The sequence below is a fragment of the Notothenia coriiceps genome, unplaced genomic scaffold (genome assembly GCF_000735185.1).
Source record: "Notothenia coriiceps isolate Sejong01 unplaced genomic scaffold, NC01 NC01_scaffold00019759, whole genome shotgun sequence".
Classification (NCBI taxonomy): Eukaryota; Metazoa; Chordata; class Actinopteri; order Perciformes; family Nototheniidae; genus Notothenia; species Notothenia coriiceps.
Genome location: NW_011352460.1, coordinates 288163 through 304191, shown reverse-complemented (window position 1 = coordinate 304191; position 16029 = coordinate 288163). Strand labels below are relative to the sequence as shown.

The window sequence follows — 16029 nt, the reverse complement described above, 5'->3', positions numbered from 1 at the left end:
TCTCTCACTTTCACACACACCGACGGCTTTCACACACTCTTTTTGACAGGTGAAGAAGGGTAGATAGTGACGGAAGAGTTTGGATGATCCCCTCCACCCCACAGCGACCGGGCGATGAGTTTCCTGCTATCATTTCTCCTTCTCTCCCCCCTGTGCCCCTCGCTCTCGCCCCCTGCTTCCCATTCCAGTCCCTACCTCTCCATCTCTCTCCTCCCCCTCTCCTCGCTCATCCTCTCTCATATGATAATCTGTTCTGACTCCTAACCAGCTGCCTCTCTCTGATACAATATTCTGGTTTTAGTGCAATCCAGCCTTGGCCAATAACCACGTTGCATTTGGCATTTCCATGAATAAGCTGGCGCTCATATCATCTCGTCTCAAGAAAAACATCATGCAGCTTCGGTTTCAAGTGCTACAATATTTGTAAATTAAAAATTAAAAGGAAAAAGTGTTTTTTTTATGCAAGAAATATTTAAAATGTTGATATTTTAGAGGCTCATTTCACATTCTCTACAGAGGTATGATATGAATAACACAGCAGCACTGTATCTTTGCAAGAAATGTTCAAAGCCTCTAAAGGGCAAGCATTTCACATTAACAATGCGATTGTAAGAGACATTTGGATTTATTATTTATTCCCGTTTTACTAAATATCTAAATTCATTTTATGCCTTCTATTGTGTTCTGTTCATTGAATAAAGGTACTTCTAACCACATATAAAATGGAAATGAGGCTCAGCAGCTTGCAACATAAATCTTCCCATGACAATGTTTCATTAGGACCTCTATGATCCATTAGAGACACTAAACACATTAACTCACATTGTGTCAACACTGGTCTCTTATTGTGCATCGTCTAATGAACAAAATATCATTCAGAGGCTGATAGCATCAAATGAAGCGTGCCTGGGTTACAAAGTACACGTAGACAGGCCGTGGTAAACTATTGAAAACAATGTATTGTCAGAGACAGAGCAGTTGTCTCGTTGCCATGCTGCTGTCTCCCCATTATATCTTCAAAGTTCACCAGATGAGTCAGTGCCAAGTCCCACACAGGAACATGTTTAACTGCCACTATCTGTGGTTGTTTCTCAGAAACTGGCTGCTCCAAAAGTCTTTCTCAAAACACTGTGAGCTATGGTTAAGGGTTGCGTCTGCTAGCTGGTTATCCAAGAGCATCTGAGAAGAGGATAACATCTATATAACCGTCTGAGTGCCAGGAGAGAGTTGGAAGGAGCTCATGTTTTGTCCTCCTACAATCTTGTGAATAAGTGAGGATCTCAGAGAAATCTCTTTATGTTAGGAGAGTAATGAAACAACTTACACAACTGGCTACTTCCATCAATACAAAAATAAATACCTTTAAATGTTGTTTCAAAATCAATGTGGAACAGAAAGAAAGTGTACTTGAGAGCTGCGGAACTTTTCTGTGTACTACAAGGTACCCCATTGTCCCTTAATTTGCCTTCTCCATCTACACTTTCCCGTTTAAAGGGTTGGCTTACCAACATTACAAAATAAAATCGATACTACTTTTTACCAAAGAAAAAGTTCTTGTAAAAACTGTTCACAGTACTCTATGTAGGGTAAAGAGTATGACCATGATGCACACTGTCCGTTATCTCTCTGTACCCCCATCTGATGTCATCTCTTTCTATATTTCATAAAGGAATCAAAAATTGTTTTTTTCAATACTGTGGGCTCCACAAATACAATAACATTCATTGTCATTGTACCACAACGATCCTTTCAGAAAAACCTTTTAAACCAATCTTGATGTTGTTCCACGCTTTCAGCTCGACAGCAAATATACTGCCTCCAACTGTATATAATTGTGCTTAAAAGACCAGGCCTCCCTAAGGAGAAATGTTTCCTGCAAAGCTGCTTCATTTGCTCTTGATCACGCTCTCCCTTGACTGCTCCACATTAGCAGTGACAGTATGCCAATACCCTGCTGATACTTTTTCATTAGTGCATTGATTAAGCCACAAAGACTTGTCGTCAAAATGTCAGCAGGTAATAATGTGGGGATCACTGATGAGTAGCCATCAATAGAGTGATTTTATTTCATTTCTTTACATCTACATTTGAAATATAAGTCGAAGAGCTTGATTCAGTGGGAGTGTTGTCGTTTCTGCAACAGCGGCCCTCAACAACCGGCCTCACTAACACTGTTGTGAGCGGGGATCATTTAATGAATGCAGGAACATTCCCGGTCACGCCCATGAGTGTGTTGCTTTGTCTATGCATGTATGTTTCTGTGTAGTGCTTGTGAAAACAAATATCCCTCTGGGACAATTCATCTAAATCTAACTAAGGCAGTTGCAATGACTGGTACAGACACTATACTGTGTTTGTGCATCTAGACCAGCCCGGTCATGAGTCCCGCACTCCTCTTAAATTCAAGCAAATGTATTTACTGTAAACAAGCCCTGTGGATTGGTATTCAATTGAGATGAGGTGCAGAGCCTCCATGGTGCCCCTGGAGGAGAGGAGAGGGGCTGATAATGGCCTCATTAGCAGTCTGTCAGTAGCCATACCACGCTCAGCATGCAGCTGATCCATGTTAACTCTAACAGCTCCGGACTGGCCGCAAACATCTACTCCTCGGCCTCTGACCCCACAGGATAAACAGTTATGGACTTCCTCATTCGGTGCCTCGATCTTGTTGTGAGTTGAGGCTTTTTATTCCACCACAAGAGCCACCTGGGTGTTTGGAACCGCAATACTCCGCCTGAAGCAGCGGTAGAATTAACAAGCTTCAACAGGCACTCCATGAAAACAATACAGATCAATTTAATATAGATGCCAAGGAGAGGAGGGCATAATATTAGAACCATAACAGCACCAGCCCACACCACACAATCATAAACCAATTTAGGGCCATTCCAGGCAATTTCCTGGGGGCTTCCACTTGTGGGAAGACTTCAATAAATCACACAGACAACAAAGGGAATATCTATTTCAGTGAAAATAGAGGACACTATGTCCAGAACTCTGTTGGGGGTTGCATTTAAAGACAAGTTTAAATAAGAAGTGAGAGTTTAAAAACATACTACATGCAGCTGCTGTGGGTTTATTCTGTGTGGCTACAGGGAATGCTGTTAACTCATTACAGCTAATGGATTTTCCATGGAGCAAAGCAGTGTGTCTAGTCTAAAAGGTAGCAGCTGTAGGTAAGTCTTGTGCTTTTTACAATCTTTACAGTAACACTCTGATCAGGTGACTGTATACACTCTGCCCTCCTTTATATACCCAGCAACTCCGGGGTTTCTATCTGTCACTCAATACACATACACACAGTCACAATATTTATAGAACAGTAGGGTCAAAAGGAAGAAATATGAAAGTATCTAATTCCTACATAGGTGAAGTGTACACCCGTCAACTGTCATGTAATGTGAATCAACAACACAGTACTTATAGTGAGTGGTTGACAGGGCTATAGCCTTTTGTTTTACTGTCACGGTTATTTATAGTATAATTTAAATCTTCTTTTTTCTGAACAAACACAAAAATAGGAGCCTCCAAATCAATTCAATCAAATGGTTTTGTCAAAGAGAAAAAAATGTTAAGTACTGTCACTGTGGTAACAAAGCCAATGTGTCCTCCACAGACTGACCACACTTCATATGATTAAAGGCAGACTTGCATACCTGCTTAACATTCACATATGACGAGAGGCTGTGAACAATATAATAAGCACTTTTAAATTAAAACATCAAAAGGCCTACTTTTTAGTCAATGTTTTGTTTTGTGGCAGCTAAGTTGTCACTGTTATTCCTCTGCTCGATTTAAGCAAAGTGAAATGCCATTTCTGCCTGTCGGTGGGCACTGCAGCAGCAACAACAGTTGCTCACTGGAACTGGATGTTCAGTTGATTGATACAGCCTTGAAAAAAGATGCACCTCATACATTCAAAGGTTATCATTTTAGTGCCTGGAATAAATCAGTTTATTTATTTGGTTTATCAGATGAAAAGGCAGTGTTAAGGAGGGATCATCAGCGCGGCTGGAGTGCTATCATATATCTCACGGAACAATGTTTCAATAGATCAATAGAAATCAGATTTAACAATGAATTGCACTGCATCTCCTTTGTGTGAAGCTGCCCTTGGGGACAGAATGGAAAGGGATAGGAGGAAAGAGAGAGAAGGAGCAAAAGGGAACGAGGAGGGGAGATTATCGCAGGCATGGCAGTCTGTGTGAGAGGCTTAGCCTGGCTAGGCAGGGAGGTGGAACCCTGTGAATTCTAATGAACTGGCAAGACTCCCCCAAAACCAGCTCCATCTCCATGGCAGGAGGACGGCAGGAGGGAAGGAGGAGGTGATTAGGAAGGCGCAGCCCCTCCACCGCAAACCAAACAGAGCAGGTCATTCTCCCTGTGATAATTATGGCTATAACCAGGCATGAGGGATTGGTAATGGACCTGCTTATTCTTCATGCCCTGCAAACGCAACCACTGAGCCTGTCAAGGGGAAAACCATGATGATGTTTTTTTTCTTTTTTCTGTTAGTGGTGTGACTCTAGTGAGAGTTGCGATAGCTGTTGAAAAGGGCAGCAGGGGAGCTTGGCCTTTGAGGGAGAAGTTAACGAATGAACTTCATTATTGAGGAGCATACCAGGGAGACCCCCTGGAGTGTGTGATGTATTACCCAGCGTCAAACGTATACACTCCCCTAACATCACCAATATAGCCCGACATAAGCTCTTGGGGGAGGTAGGCGTGTAAACTAAAATAGTTAACCTTCTGGCTTAAGGCTATAGAAGAAAATAAGATCAAAAAAACTCAAATGTACAATATTTGTGTTATTAAATAAGTTCTCAATAGAAGAAAATCTATTTACAACATTTATATCATTTATTTCTCCTGCTTTTAAGCTGAACAATTCCACCATTATTCTCTCTATTGAAACTCCAAAGTGAGTAATGAGGCAGAGCCGTTTCCTGTGACTGCTCTGCGCAGAAAGCCTAAGAAGAAAACGGTTTTAGCTTAAACTAACACATATTAAATGTTCTCCCTGTGACTTCAGGTAATGCAGAGGGTCCGCTGAGGCAGTCCAGATCAACGTAATGTAGATTACTCTCATTTATTAAAAGCGGCTCTGTTGAAGCATGAAAGTTACTTTTCCTAAGTTCTATGATCTTTATAAAAACAAGGGAACCACCAGAGGGACTAATGTTTTCTCAAGATTGAGGGAGATCTTCAGGCTATGTGCGACTTGCACCACTTAGCCCCCCTTCCCCCCCTACATGGGGCCGCCTGGATGGAGTTTCTCTATGGTGGACGGGACGAAGGAGCTCTTTTACTGGGCACTCTCTCAACACTTTTACTCTTGACTTATGAGGATGCCATTGGTGCAGGGGAGTGATTCATCACTGGGTGTGCTCCTCTTGCACCCTCACACATTAGTAATGTGGTCCGCTGAGGAGGAGTCCTGTCATCAGTCTGTACCTGGACCCTCTGAACAAGGTAGGTCAACAGGAGGCAGCAGCGGATGGCCCACTTTTAGTCTTTCACAGCACCTTTAAGTTTCCTCCAGCTCTGCCACAGCTGAGCCTGACGGACACAGTAAGACCTGGAGAGGGGGGGGGGGGGGCACTGCCTCGGCTGGAACTGGTGTACCCGCTAGATCTGTTGACTCAGCGATGTAAGTACAGCAGGCCAGGTGAAACTTAGTGAGAGGTTAATGCAAGGAGGAATGGTATCTTCATTCAAAATACTAAGTGTAAAAGCAAAAAACAAAAAGAACAAAATATGTATCTAGAGAAAAACAAACAAATGACTCATAGTTAAGATGAAAAGTTCTCGACTTATCCATCTGAAACCGCCTGGGGACATTTCATCACAAGACTCTCAAGACTTCTGTAATACAAGGCAACAAAATAAGTGGCAAACACATGATCGTCTGTTCTTTTACAGAATACAGAGCCACTCTAAATCAGCATAAGCCTTTGACCTTAACATAGCAGGTAATGCACATTTAAATACCTACCTCAGTATTCATGTTTGTCATTTTACTTGTGAAGATTAGGTGTAAAAGGGCTATTTGAAACCAAAACACAGGATTAAGGGATAATGCTGCTCTGTGTCTTGTGAGTCGACCTTGATTCTGTAATCCAGCACAATACTGGAGAACAGCATATTTCTCTCTCTTGTACGTTCAATACTCTCACTGAAGAACAGCTCACGCTGATGTAATGGCAAAAGCATAATGGTGCCAAGTTGAAAGAGAAAGTCATCTGAATTAAGGGGCGCTTCATTGTGATGTTGTATTGTTGTAGAACTGGAAATATGATTACAAGATTTGTACAAACACTGTTGCCAGTACCTTTACATAGACTGGATCTCAAAAGAGGCTAGACGAAAGTATAAGCTGACACACTTTTTGAATGTTAGAAAGGGGAAAAAAACATGTCGGTGAATTGATTTGAATTAGGCAGACCTGCATTAATGACCATGTTGAGAAATGAACTTGATCTTTAAAGTGAACCAAGCAGCAGTCGGCCGCGCCGTTAGTAAGGACTGTGCCACTTAATCAGAGAGGACGCCAATTTAGCAAGGAGCTAACTATGCAGTCGGGACCCTCTGTGGCACACACACATTAAAGAGCACTGGGTCACCTGACTCGCGCAGGTATACATGCTCTCCTCTCTTCTCCCAATTTGCCTTATTTTCCTGACTCCATGTCTCCTTTCCTGTTTTTTTTCCTCTTCTGCTGCAGACACAGTAGAATAAAAACCTGCCTTTGATGTCTGGGATCCTATAATGCTGAGCAGGAGAAATCCGCATGCCTGTTATCTGTAGAATCTTAATGATGACGGCTAACTTCACAATGGGTTAACCACATCCCTCTGTTCTCCCACTGCACACCCAGAGAAACACAAATTAATAGCAACGGGGAAAAAACAGCCTTCCTCTAATAAAGCAGATTCAACAAAAAGTGCACAATGCGATCAGCACAAATGTCAATGTATAATATCACCGAAAGCTTTTGTGAGCTCGTCTGCTTTCTTCTCTGTCGATGTAACTTTTTTTTCTTCTTCTTTAGTGTCTGAGTAGAATGACATTATTTGCCAGAAAGATGTGATCCTCACTTTGAATGTATCTAATTAAGTTTAAATAAACATTTCATGCTGGGTATACAAACAGTCTATTTTGTCGTGTTTTGTCCCAAAAAAAAAATCTTTTTTCTTTGCTGCACTGTGACAATTCTGATTGTTCTTGAAATGGTGCTTACAAGATATTTCAAAAATATTTTATTATATGGGACATCTTACTCGTTGCATGGTTTATTCAACAACATTCTTTTGAATAATTCAGGAATGAAATTATATATGTAAATTGTAACCGTCTTTATTCATGCATAATATTGCATCAGAGTTTTCCCATCCTTAAAATCCACAATGGGATATTTCTGTTAAGAGTTTTTATTTTTGTTCCACTTCACTTTAGTCTAATTCTGTCTCAAAGTTCAGTTCAGTGAGAAGTGAAGACCATTAATATCAAATACATGCTGGTCAGAGTGATAAGCTCCGAGAAGGAGATAGTAAATATGTATCGCTGCGACTGAGGAACTTGATGATGGCACAAGGACATTTAATTATGGCCCACATCTTAAAGCTTCCCCATCAGCATCAGTCAGGATCATATCTGGAGGAGCTCCATGACCTCCGCCTCTGTCGCCCTCCATGAATCAAACCTTTCATTACATGCTGACACTCTTGTCCTGCGCTGATTTGTGTACACCATGGGAAAGTGATGAGACATCGGAAACCTGATGAGTGACGGATAACCTGCGCTCGTGCAAAGTCTGGCCGACTGTTTGCCGCCGTGAGCGCCAGGCCGTCCGTGCCCTTCCAGCCATGCCAACTGCTTCGCCTGGCAGACGCCACCTTCCCCGCCCAGCCCCCGGCCCCTCTCACCTGAGGTGGCAGACAGGCGGCAGAAGAGAAATCGCCCGCAGCAGATGGGGCCACTTACTTTGGCTGGCCCAGCCGAGCATTGTGTCCTTGTCACATGTCACTTACTCTTGTTTTCCGGTCTGACAACACTTCAAGACAGGGCCTTTCAGTTTTCATTGAGACACAAAAGAGTAAGGGTGAGGAAAAGCTGACGAGGCCTCTCTTCGCTCCGGCTCAAATTCTCTGAAAGAGCCGGCACCAAGAGAAGAACCAGATTAGGAGCCAACAAAAGCAGAGCTCCCCCACAAAAAAGCGGCCGTGCACCCCTACAGTTCTCCTTACCATTCTCGTCCTTATAAAACACCCTGGGCCCCCAGGAGGTGATACAAAAAAGAAGCTTCCATACCCAGAGAAACATATGCAAAAAGAAAAGAGGCATGTACAAAGGCCATTTGCAATTTTACAAAATTGCAGAAAGACTGCTTTTACTGAAAAACGACAACCTGCCATATTGTGTTGGAGAGGAAAGAGTATGGAAGCAGAGGAGGAATTGAGAAGAATCACGCTGGCCTGGTTTACGACAAATAGATAGCTCTATTGATTTCCCTTTTACAGTGACTGTCCATCGCTCACTGTTGTGATTACACTGACCTATTTCAGAAAAAAAATAGCCGTCTATTATAGATTATACCAAAATGTCCAAAAAGAATACTCTTTTCGTGGCACAAACAAATAGAGTAAGATGAAACCTAACCTACAGTACAGAGGGAGAAAAAGATTGTGTCAATTTAACGGTCAATGTTGCTCTGGGAGAAAAGGAAACAAGGAGTTCTGGTACCATGCTGAGAATCAAATAACTTAGAGTGGCTGTGCTTACTGGGGCCTCGCACTGCCAATTTCAATCCTAACAAAAAAGGATACAACATTAAAATATTTTCATCGTTGCTCAAACAACCTTTAAACATAATAATTCCAATTTTACAAACTTGGAGTAATGTTTCGTATAAGAAAAACAGAGTATAACATATATGATAATAATCTAATTCGCTATTGTATTGTGTTTCTTTCTCTAATACACCATAGCACAGCTCAGTGTTGTATGCTTTGTGCTGATGATTCCTCTGCGTCTGTGTGTACTGCTCTGTGTGCTCGTCCTGCTCCACTATGTCTGTGCTGTGCGTCTCACTAGACTATCTCTCTCTGTGCGTAGCTCAGGGGACTCTGGCTGGCTGATCTTCATTATCAGCCCTAGCTTAACAATGTACTGGATGCACTTCCCACATGAGTGCAACTAACAAATCCCCACAGAGCTGAATCAAGGCAACAATGTGATGAAATACCTTCAAACAGCCACTGAGCATGGAACACTGAGCTATGCAGAGACAACTCACACCGCCTCAGGCGATTCCACAGGAGTGCGCATGTTGCCAAGCAAAATTAGACAGCAACTGGGACATATTATTCTCCTAAATTGGCAATGTACAGCACTATTAAGCACCATAAATCTCATGTTTGATTAACAGAAAATATCACAACTCGCAGAGCCAATGCTTAGCATTCCACATTCTCAGATGCTTTACGGAGGGAAAAGCTGCCATTGAGCTATGTGATCACAAAGAGTATTATTGAGATTAATAATGGTGTTAGTATATTGTTCCAAACATACACTACTTTTATGAGAGAAAACGCAAATGCATAAAGACATGAAATCAACAAACTCTTGCTTTATAACGTTGAGTATGCTCAATGACTGATATCATTGCACTATAACTCTGCACTCTGTTTTTCGAAGACAGTGCAAAAGAATCGAAATCATCTAGTTCCTTTAACACAGACTGGTTGTGTTATTGCTATGTGAGACTGACGAGAGAAACTCAATACAGGCTGCTAGCAAATAAATGAAGATGCAGGAGCGAGGCCATGTTTCTCAATCAGTGTAAGGAGACTGTCACCAAAATGGAGATAAATATAGGGTGAAAAAACTGGGACCCTCTACAACGTATCTGTAAGACTGCAGAGAGGAAGCCTCATCCGTCTCTTTTCTCTCTTCCCGGAGTTACTACTACTATTTGTACTACTGCCTCCCTCTGGCCACTCTTTTCCTAAACTAAACTCAAGCACACACTACATATAGCTCGCATTACTACAGTGAACTGGCAGAATGACGCCGTGAAATATAATCAAATAAAATACAATGAATAGTGTTTGAATTATATTTGTTTAATTTAAAGTGTGTTTAGGAGGCTAACATTTTTCAGCACGAGTTAATACTGAAAATTCAGCTCAATAGTTTTCAGGACAAGTTGGGATTTTATTACAACATTGTAAGGTTTTTTTTGTTTAGTATTGCAAACCTTTATGTTGTATGTATTTTCAAGTCTGTTATAAAGCATACTTAAAAAAAACAAGCAACTTGATATACTGATCATAGTCAGTCAGACATCAGTATATTGTACATCTACAGCTGCAACAGAGAGAGAGAGGATTAGCTGTTGGTAATCAGGAGATCTGTTCTGTTCGTGGAAGAGCATCCTGGCTACACGACCTGTGTGAGAGCGTTAGCTAGCGCTCTGCTTCTCGAGCTGTGAGAAAGAGTCCCAGACTGCTGATGGTAGATTAGAGGTGAGACGTATAATCTCAGAGTAATCAGCTGCTGCATCTGATCCTCCGCTCCACACCATATCTCTCAACAGGTCCAAACAGACACTCATCTAAGCAACGCTGCCTCGCTGAGGTAGGAGAAGGTGACACTGTGTATCTGGTGTCCGGCGTCAAAGTAAAACTACAATGCAAAAACTAAGCCCTTGATCTTTTGCTATCACCACGTCCCAGGCAGTTTAAGGGACACATCAATTTCTACTTAAGTCAATACAACAGAGCATATAAAACTGTCAGGGAACTTTACAGGAAAACCACAGCTGACTTCTTGCTGAGAACTATAGCTTTGTGGTTAAAGACAGAGCTGGCAAGGGACCACCCGTTATGGTGAAGTAAAATAACAAGTGAGAAGGGAGAAAGAAAAAAGGGTGATGCCTCACACTGTAAATCTACTGAAGTCCTTTTAGCAGCCAGAGTGGGGAGACGACAGCACAGTCATTGGCACAATGATATAAGTATCTGTTTTCATCTAGCATGCTTCACCTTCTGATGGCTTGGTGATTAGTCCAGCCTGGTGGATGGAAGAGGGAAAAGAAGGAGGAGAGGAAAGGAGAAGACAGTGGAGGACAGGAGAGGAGAAAATAGGAAAAGGAGAGGATAGGAAAAGGGGAGGAGAGGATGAGGAGAGGAGAGGAGAGGAGAGGCTGCCAGTGAACAGCTGCCCCTGTAATTTATATTGATGAGGGGACTGGCATGGCGGGGAGCTTCCAGCAGTTTGATCACTCAGGCAGAGTGGGGAGTTAGTCAGAGACACGGCCCATCCCTGTGGTCTGGGTTGGACTAGGAAGACCTCCTAAAACACACACACACTTGCACACACATGCACATAAAAGCATGCCTGCCAAGCTCACATTACGAGTGGCAGTGTGCACTGGTGTAGCGTTGGGAGCCAATGTGTTCACTTCGAGAACAGAAATAGATCTACAGCCCGATTATTAGGGCAGAGCGGTGTCCCTCATTATTACTCCAGCAGCCATTTAATCACTAGGCTTCTCTGAGAAAGACCTCCCCTCCATATTCTCAATGACCATTAACTGGCCCCTTGAACTTCTTCTTGTGCACACAACTCTGACAAGGTTTAACAGCCGCTTCCTGTCTGTGAGGCACAGCAATCAACTACTTGTTAAGGGGCTTTACTTTGATTTCCGCACATGGACAAGATTTGAATATTTCTCACTGATATGAGACAGCGTAGTCCAGTCTCTGCCCAGGGCTTTGAACCCAAGACTCCTAAATCATGCTCTTTGATATGAGCCCCCTTCCGGTGTAGAGGTGCTTAGCGCTGCACTAATTAAGATAGTGGAGCGGTGGATGGTGGGTCAAAGCGTTTCTGTTCTACCTTGAAGATATTCTGACACACACACACACACACACACACACACACACACACACACACACACACACACACACACACACACACACACACACACACACACACACACACACACAAATAAATACCACAGACCCTCCAGACAAGCAAATAGCTTAAAGAGCAGCTTGCAGGGTTTTTTTTTTGTACTACATTTATGCTTAACCTTGCCTGAAAATTACAATTAAAAATGTTAATGCAGGATTTGATATGTTTTACAAGACATAAGGGCAGGAATTCAGAGGAAAAGGAGCTGTTTTGAGCTCTGCTACTAAAAACTGCTTTTTTTTAATGTCATACGTCGAAACGCGTCATATTACGTCACATGGGGGAGTTAACTTTCTCGGACTCGTTCTCTGCCCAATCCGCGGTAGTAGTTTATAGTTGGTTTGAGCGGTTGTGATTTAGTGAGCTGGTATTTTTTCGGTAATTTTATATTGCATTTCACCATTTGTAATCATGGTGAGCTTGTGTTTGTGCAGGTTGCACAAACTCAAGCCTGTCAGGGCATCGAGTCCACAGTTTCCCTCACGGGAAAAGGACAGGAGCTAGCGTTCGTTCCTGGGTGCGTTGTGCATCCACCTCCCTGCAGCACATACTCCGTCTCCACAGCTTTATCAAGAAACCGTATTACATCTCTCTCTCCCCCGTCGCTGTTCTCTCTCTCCCCCCTTCGCTGCTCTCTCTCCCCTACGGTACACGGCACCGTAAGACTAGTGTGGAGTTGCATTAGGCAACGCTGTGGTGGCTGTACTGCTCCAGCCGTCTCCTTTGTGTTTGTTTGTTTTCCCCCTGTCTGTGTTGTTTGTGTGGGCGTGGTGGCTGTCACTCCTGGCTCCCGGCTCAACCTCCACTCACCTGCTGCAATCAGCTGTGCACCCTCCCCGACTACACACCTGCTTTCCATCAAGCCATTTACAACGGCATATCAACGGAGGCTCCACAACCTTTCTCCGCCAGATCGTCAGGTATCAGCCGTATCTCGCGTCTCCCCTCCGGTCAGCACCGTAGTGTGGAGTTGCATTAGGTAACGCGAGATACGGCTGATACTTGCGCATTAGTTTCTGTTATGGATCAGTATCAACAGTCCTGCCAGTAACGTTACTATATTATCAATACTACTTTAGTTATAGCCTGATATATGATTGCTAACTTTACAATGTTGTGATGTGACTGACGTTAGCTAACATGCTAACGCCGGTCACTCACCAAGACAGCTCCATTTCTCTCCGATTGCCGTTATTTTTTCTAATCCTTGGCTGCTCCTGGTCTCTTGGACGCCTAGCAGGCTCATAATTATAATCATATGCATTCGAATATATATTTTCAACCTCTTCTGTGTCAAAACTAGCATTGTGATCCATGTTTATTCATACGTTAGACCGGCCGCTCTCCCCCTTGTTTCCCCCATGTTACGTCACACGCGGGAGGTCACGTGCGGAGGCTTTTTTATGCGGAAGTGAAAATGTCTTACTAAAACGACGCCAGATGTCACTGTAGTGTATATTTCTGTATATTTTTGGGAAAATCTAGTGTATTCATCAATTTCCTACACATTTATTCACTGGTGTCTCTAACCTGCAAGTTGCTCTTTAACACACAATCATGCTGCTGTTTTGACGGGCTGTTTGAGTAAGGTAGAGCTGTCTAGCGTAGAAGATCATATCCTTTGCCCCTCTGTCTGATGTAAGAAAGAGCCGGGGTGTTTTACAGGGCGAGATGCAGCCTCTCACAATCTGAAACACTCCGACCGCTCTTACAGAAAAGCCCTCTGGCCTTCCCTCTCCACAAGTTTCATCAGAGTGATCAGAGGGAAAGGATAGCCTTCAGGGCTAGTTTCTTCCGTTCACACAGTGGGGTATGAACACACACACATAGCTGTACACACACACATACACAGACACTGCGGTGCACTACACAAAACCATTTTTACATGACTTTTCGATTGCACTTCACACGTGTCAGAATACACTACAAATCTCCTGGAAATCATTGATTTCTACAGGTTTGTCTGTTCATCAATTCTTCATGAGCTGACTAAAATTGAAAAGGCAGTGTTGGTTAGACAAGTCGAAGCCTGTGTACTATGTTCGTAGTGCCCAAAGAAGTCTTGTATCTCACATGTGAGACGTGTCATATACTGTGTATGTATCTTTCAATTGCAGTGATATGATCTGTGCTTGAAGAATACAAACTCTTGGTAGTTAATGCAACCTCAGAAGTTACAAACCACCACACAACACCACATCCGCGTTGCTCAGCTGCAAGGCCTTGCAGACAACAAAGAGGTGCTTCAGCACAGTGTCTGCTTTAACTGTGCATGATTATCAAACAGTCATGAGACTGCATCGCATTTTAATTTCCTCTCTGGGGTTATCATCAAATTCTCTCCAGGATAGAAAAATACGAAAGAGTGAAGCGGGTGGCACGGATATAATTGAAGGTATTGGTTTATTGCAATACTAGTGAGGCTACAATATGCATATAGGCACTGATGAAAGAAGAGTCAGCAGAGATAGAACCAAGGTGATCTTATCAACTGTACTGTATTGAAGCACAGCACATTTGTTTCTTCCCATTTAGTGTGAAGAGCTTTTCTGAGAATCAAACAACATTTTTGCAGCCTCAAATTGTAGCGCAACAGAAATGAAAAGTAATTACAAAAAAACATTTGTACTCACAGGTATGTGTCTTCTTTGTTACTGAGATACCTGTAAAGAGAAAACAAAGAAACCATTAAGCATATATAGGAAACAACAGTAAAACATGTAGCACAAAATATATTTTATACGGAGCTCTGCTTAAGGCTAACTGAGGGTGAGGATGGTTATGATGAAGAGGTAGACCCTGTGGTCCAACAGACTGTCACTGTCCAAGGTCACCGAGGTGGCAGGCCCAGGGCAATTATTTGTGTATGCTGGTGTCTGACCTGAGGCCATGCTACATCAACATCCACGACAAGGTGGTGAAACTCTATCCTCTGCGGGCAATGAATACAAAATTATACTAAAACAAACAACATTTGGAATGCTAATTCTGCTGGGCAGTCACACTGATTGGACCTGAGCGCATGACTAAGCCTTTGGCCCAGAAGTGGATGGAGGCACTTTGACCTCAATGTTGGTGTTTTAATCCTTTATTTAATCAAGTAGTCTCATTGAGATTAGGATCTCTTTTTCAATGTATAAAATAATGTACAAAAAACAAAAAAGCACAACACATAAGCATAAATCAAAACAATCAGACAAATTAAGTCAGAATAACAGGAAAATATTTGCATGTACATTTAAAAGACAAGGAAGCTGTTAACCAATGAATGGTTTATTATGATTTTAAGAAGATCATGATTGATAAGAGAATCAAAAGCATTACAATCAAATTGAAATAATCAAGGAGGCAAAGTAACTATATTAATGAGTGATTTACTAGGAAAATTAAAAAGACCCAAAACAGACCCTAGTGTGACACCTTTCCTGATAAAATAATATTTTGCACCATTAAAATCAACCCCTCTAGACAGAAAATCATAGACTAGTTATCCTTTTCAAGATAATCGCAACGTTCATGATCTCGAAAGCTTTAATAAGTAATAAAAAGCAGAGCAATGATAATGTCACGAGGCAACAGGGTCATGTCATTTTCTAAATTCAGCCATTAAAGGCTAATATTACTTCCAGACAAGCCTGTGCTGGAGTCCATTAAAGAGTCCAATCATTTAGCCAAGCAGGTAGTTTTGAATTTGGACGGTAATTATTGTAATCAATGAGACAACCTTCCATATATGTAGAATTATACTGCATATAAGAGTAAGGTCAAACATATTAGCAAGCGGCACGGCAATTAAATCAGCACTGAGGCGTATGATGAGGGATCTAAATCATAATCATCTTTAGTCTTCCTACAATTAAACTCACCAGTTTAATATAAACCTCAAGCTGAGAGACAATATAAACCAGTAGATGTAGAAAATATTTGATAAACCATAGATAAGAAACAAGCAGTGTTGTGTGTTTTTGCAAACTGCTTATCAAACAAGTTGCCAGCCTGAGCGCTGTGAGTCAGACCTGGCGGATGCTGAGGTGGAGCGGGGCTGCCACT

The 16029-nt window shown here is 42.3% G+C and overlaps 1 protein-coding gene across 1 annotated transcript in view; it reads right to left on the bottom strand.

The window, feature by feature from the left end:
• Positions 1-16029, bottom strand: part of roraa (RAR-related orphan receptor A, paralog a) — a 174664-nt gene that overhangs the window by 45203 nt on the left and 113432 nt on the right. Inside the window, exon 2 of the mRNA XM_010779000.1 lies at positions 14613-14642. Within this exon, the coding sequence (XP_010777302.1) occupies positions 14613-14642 (30 nt within the window). The remainder of the gene's footprint in view (positions 1-14612; positions 14643-16029) is intronic.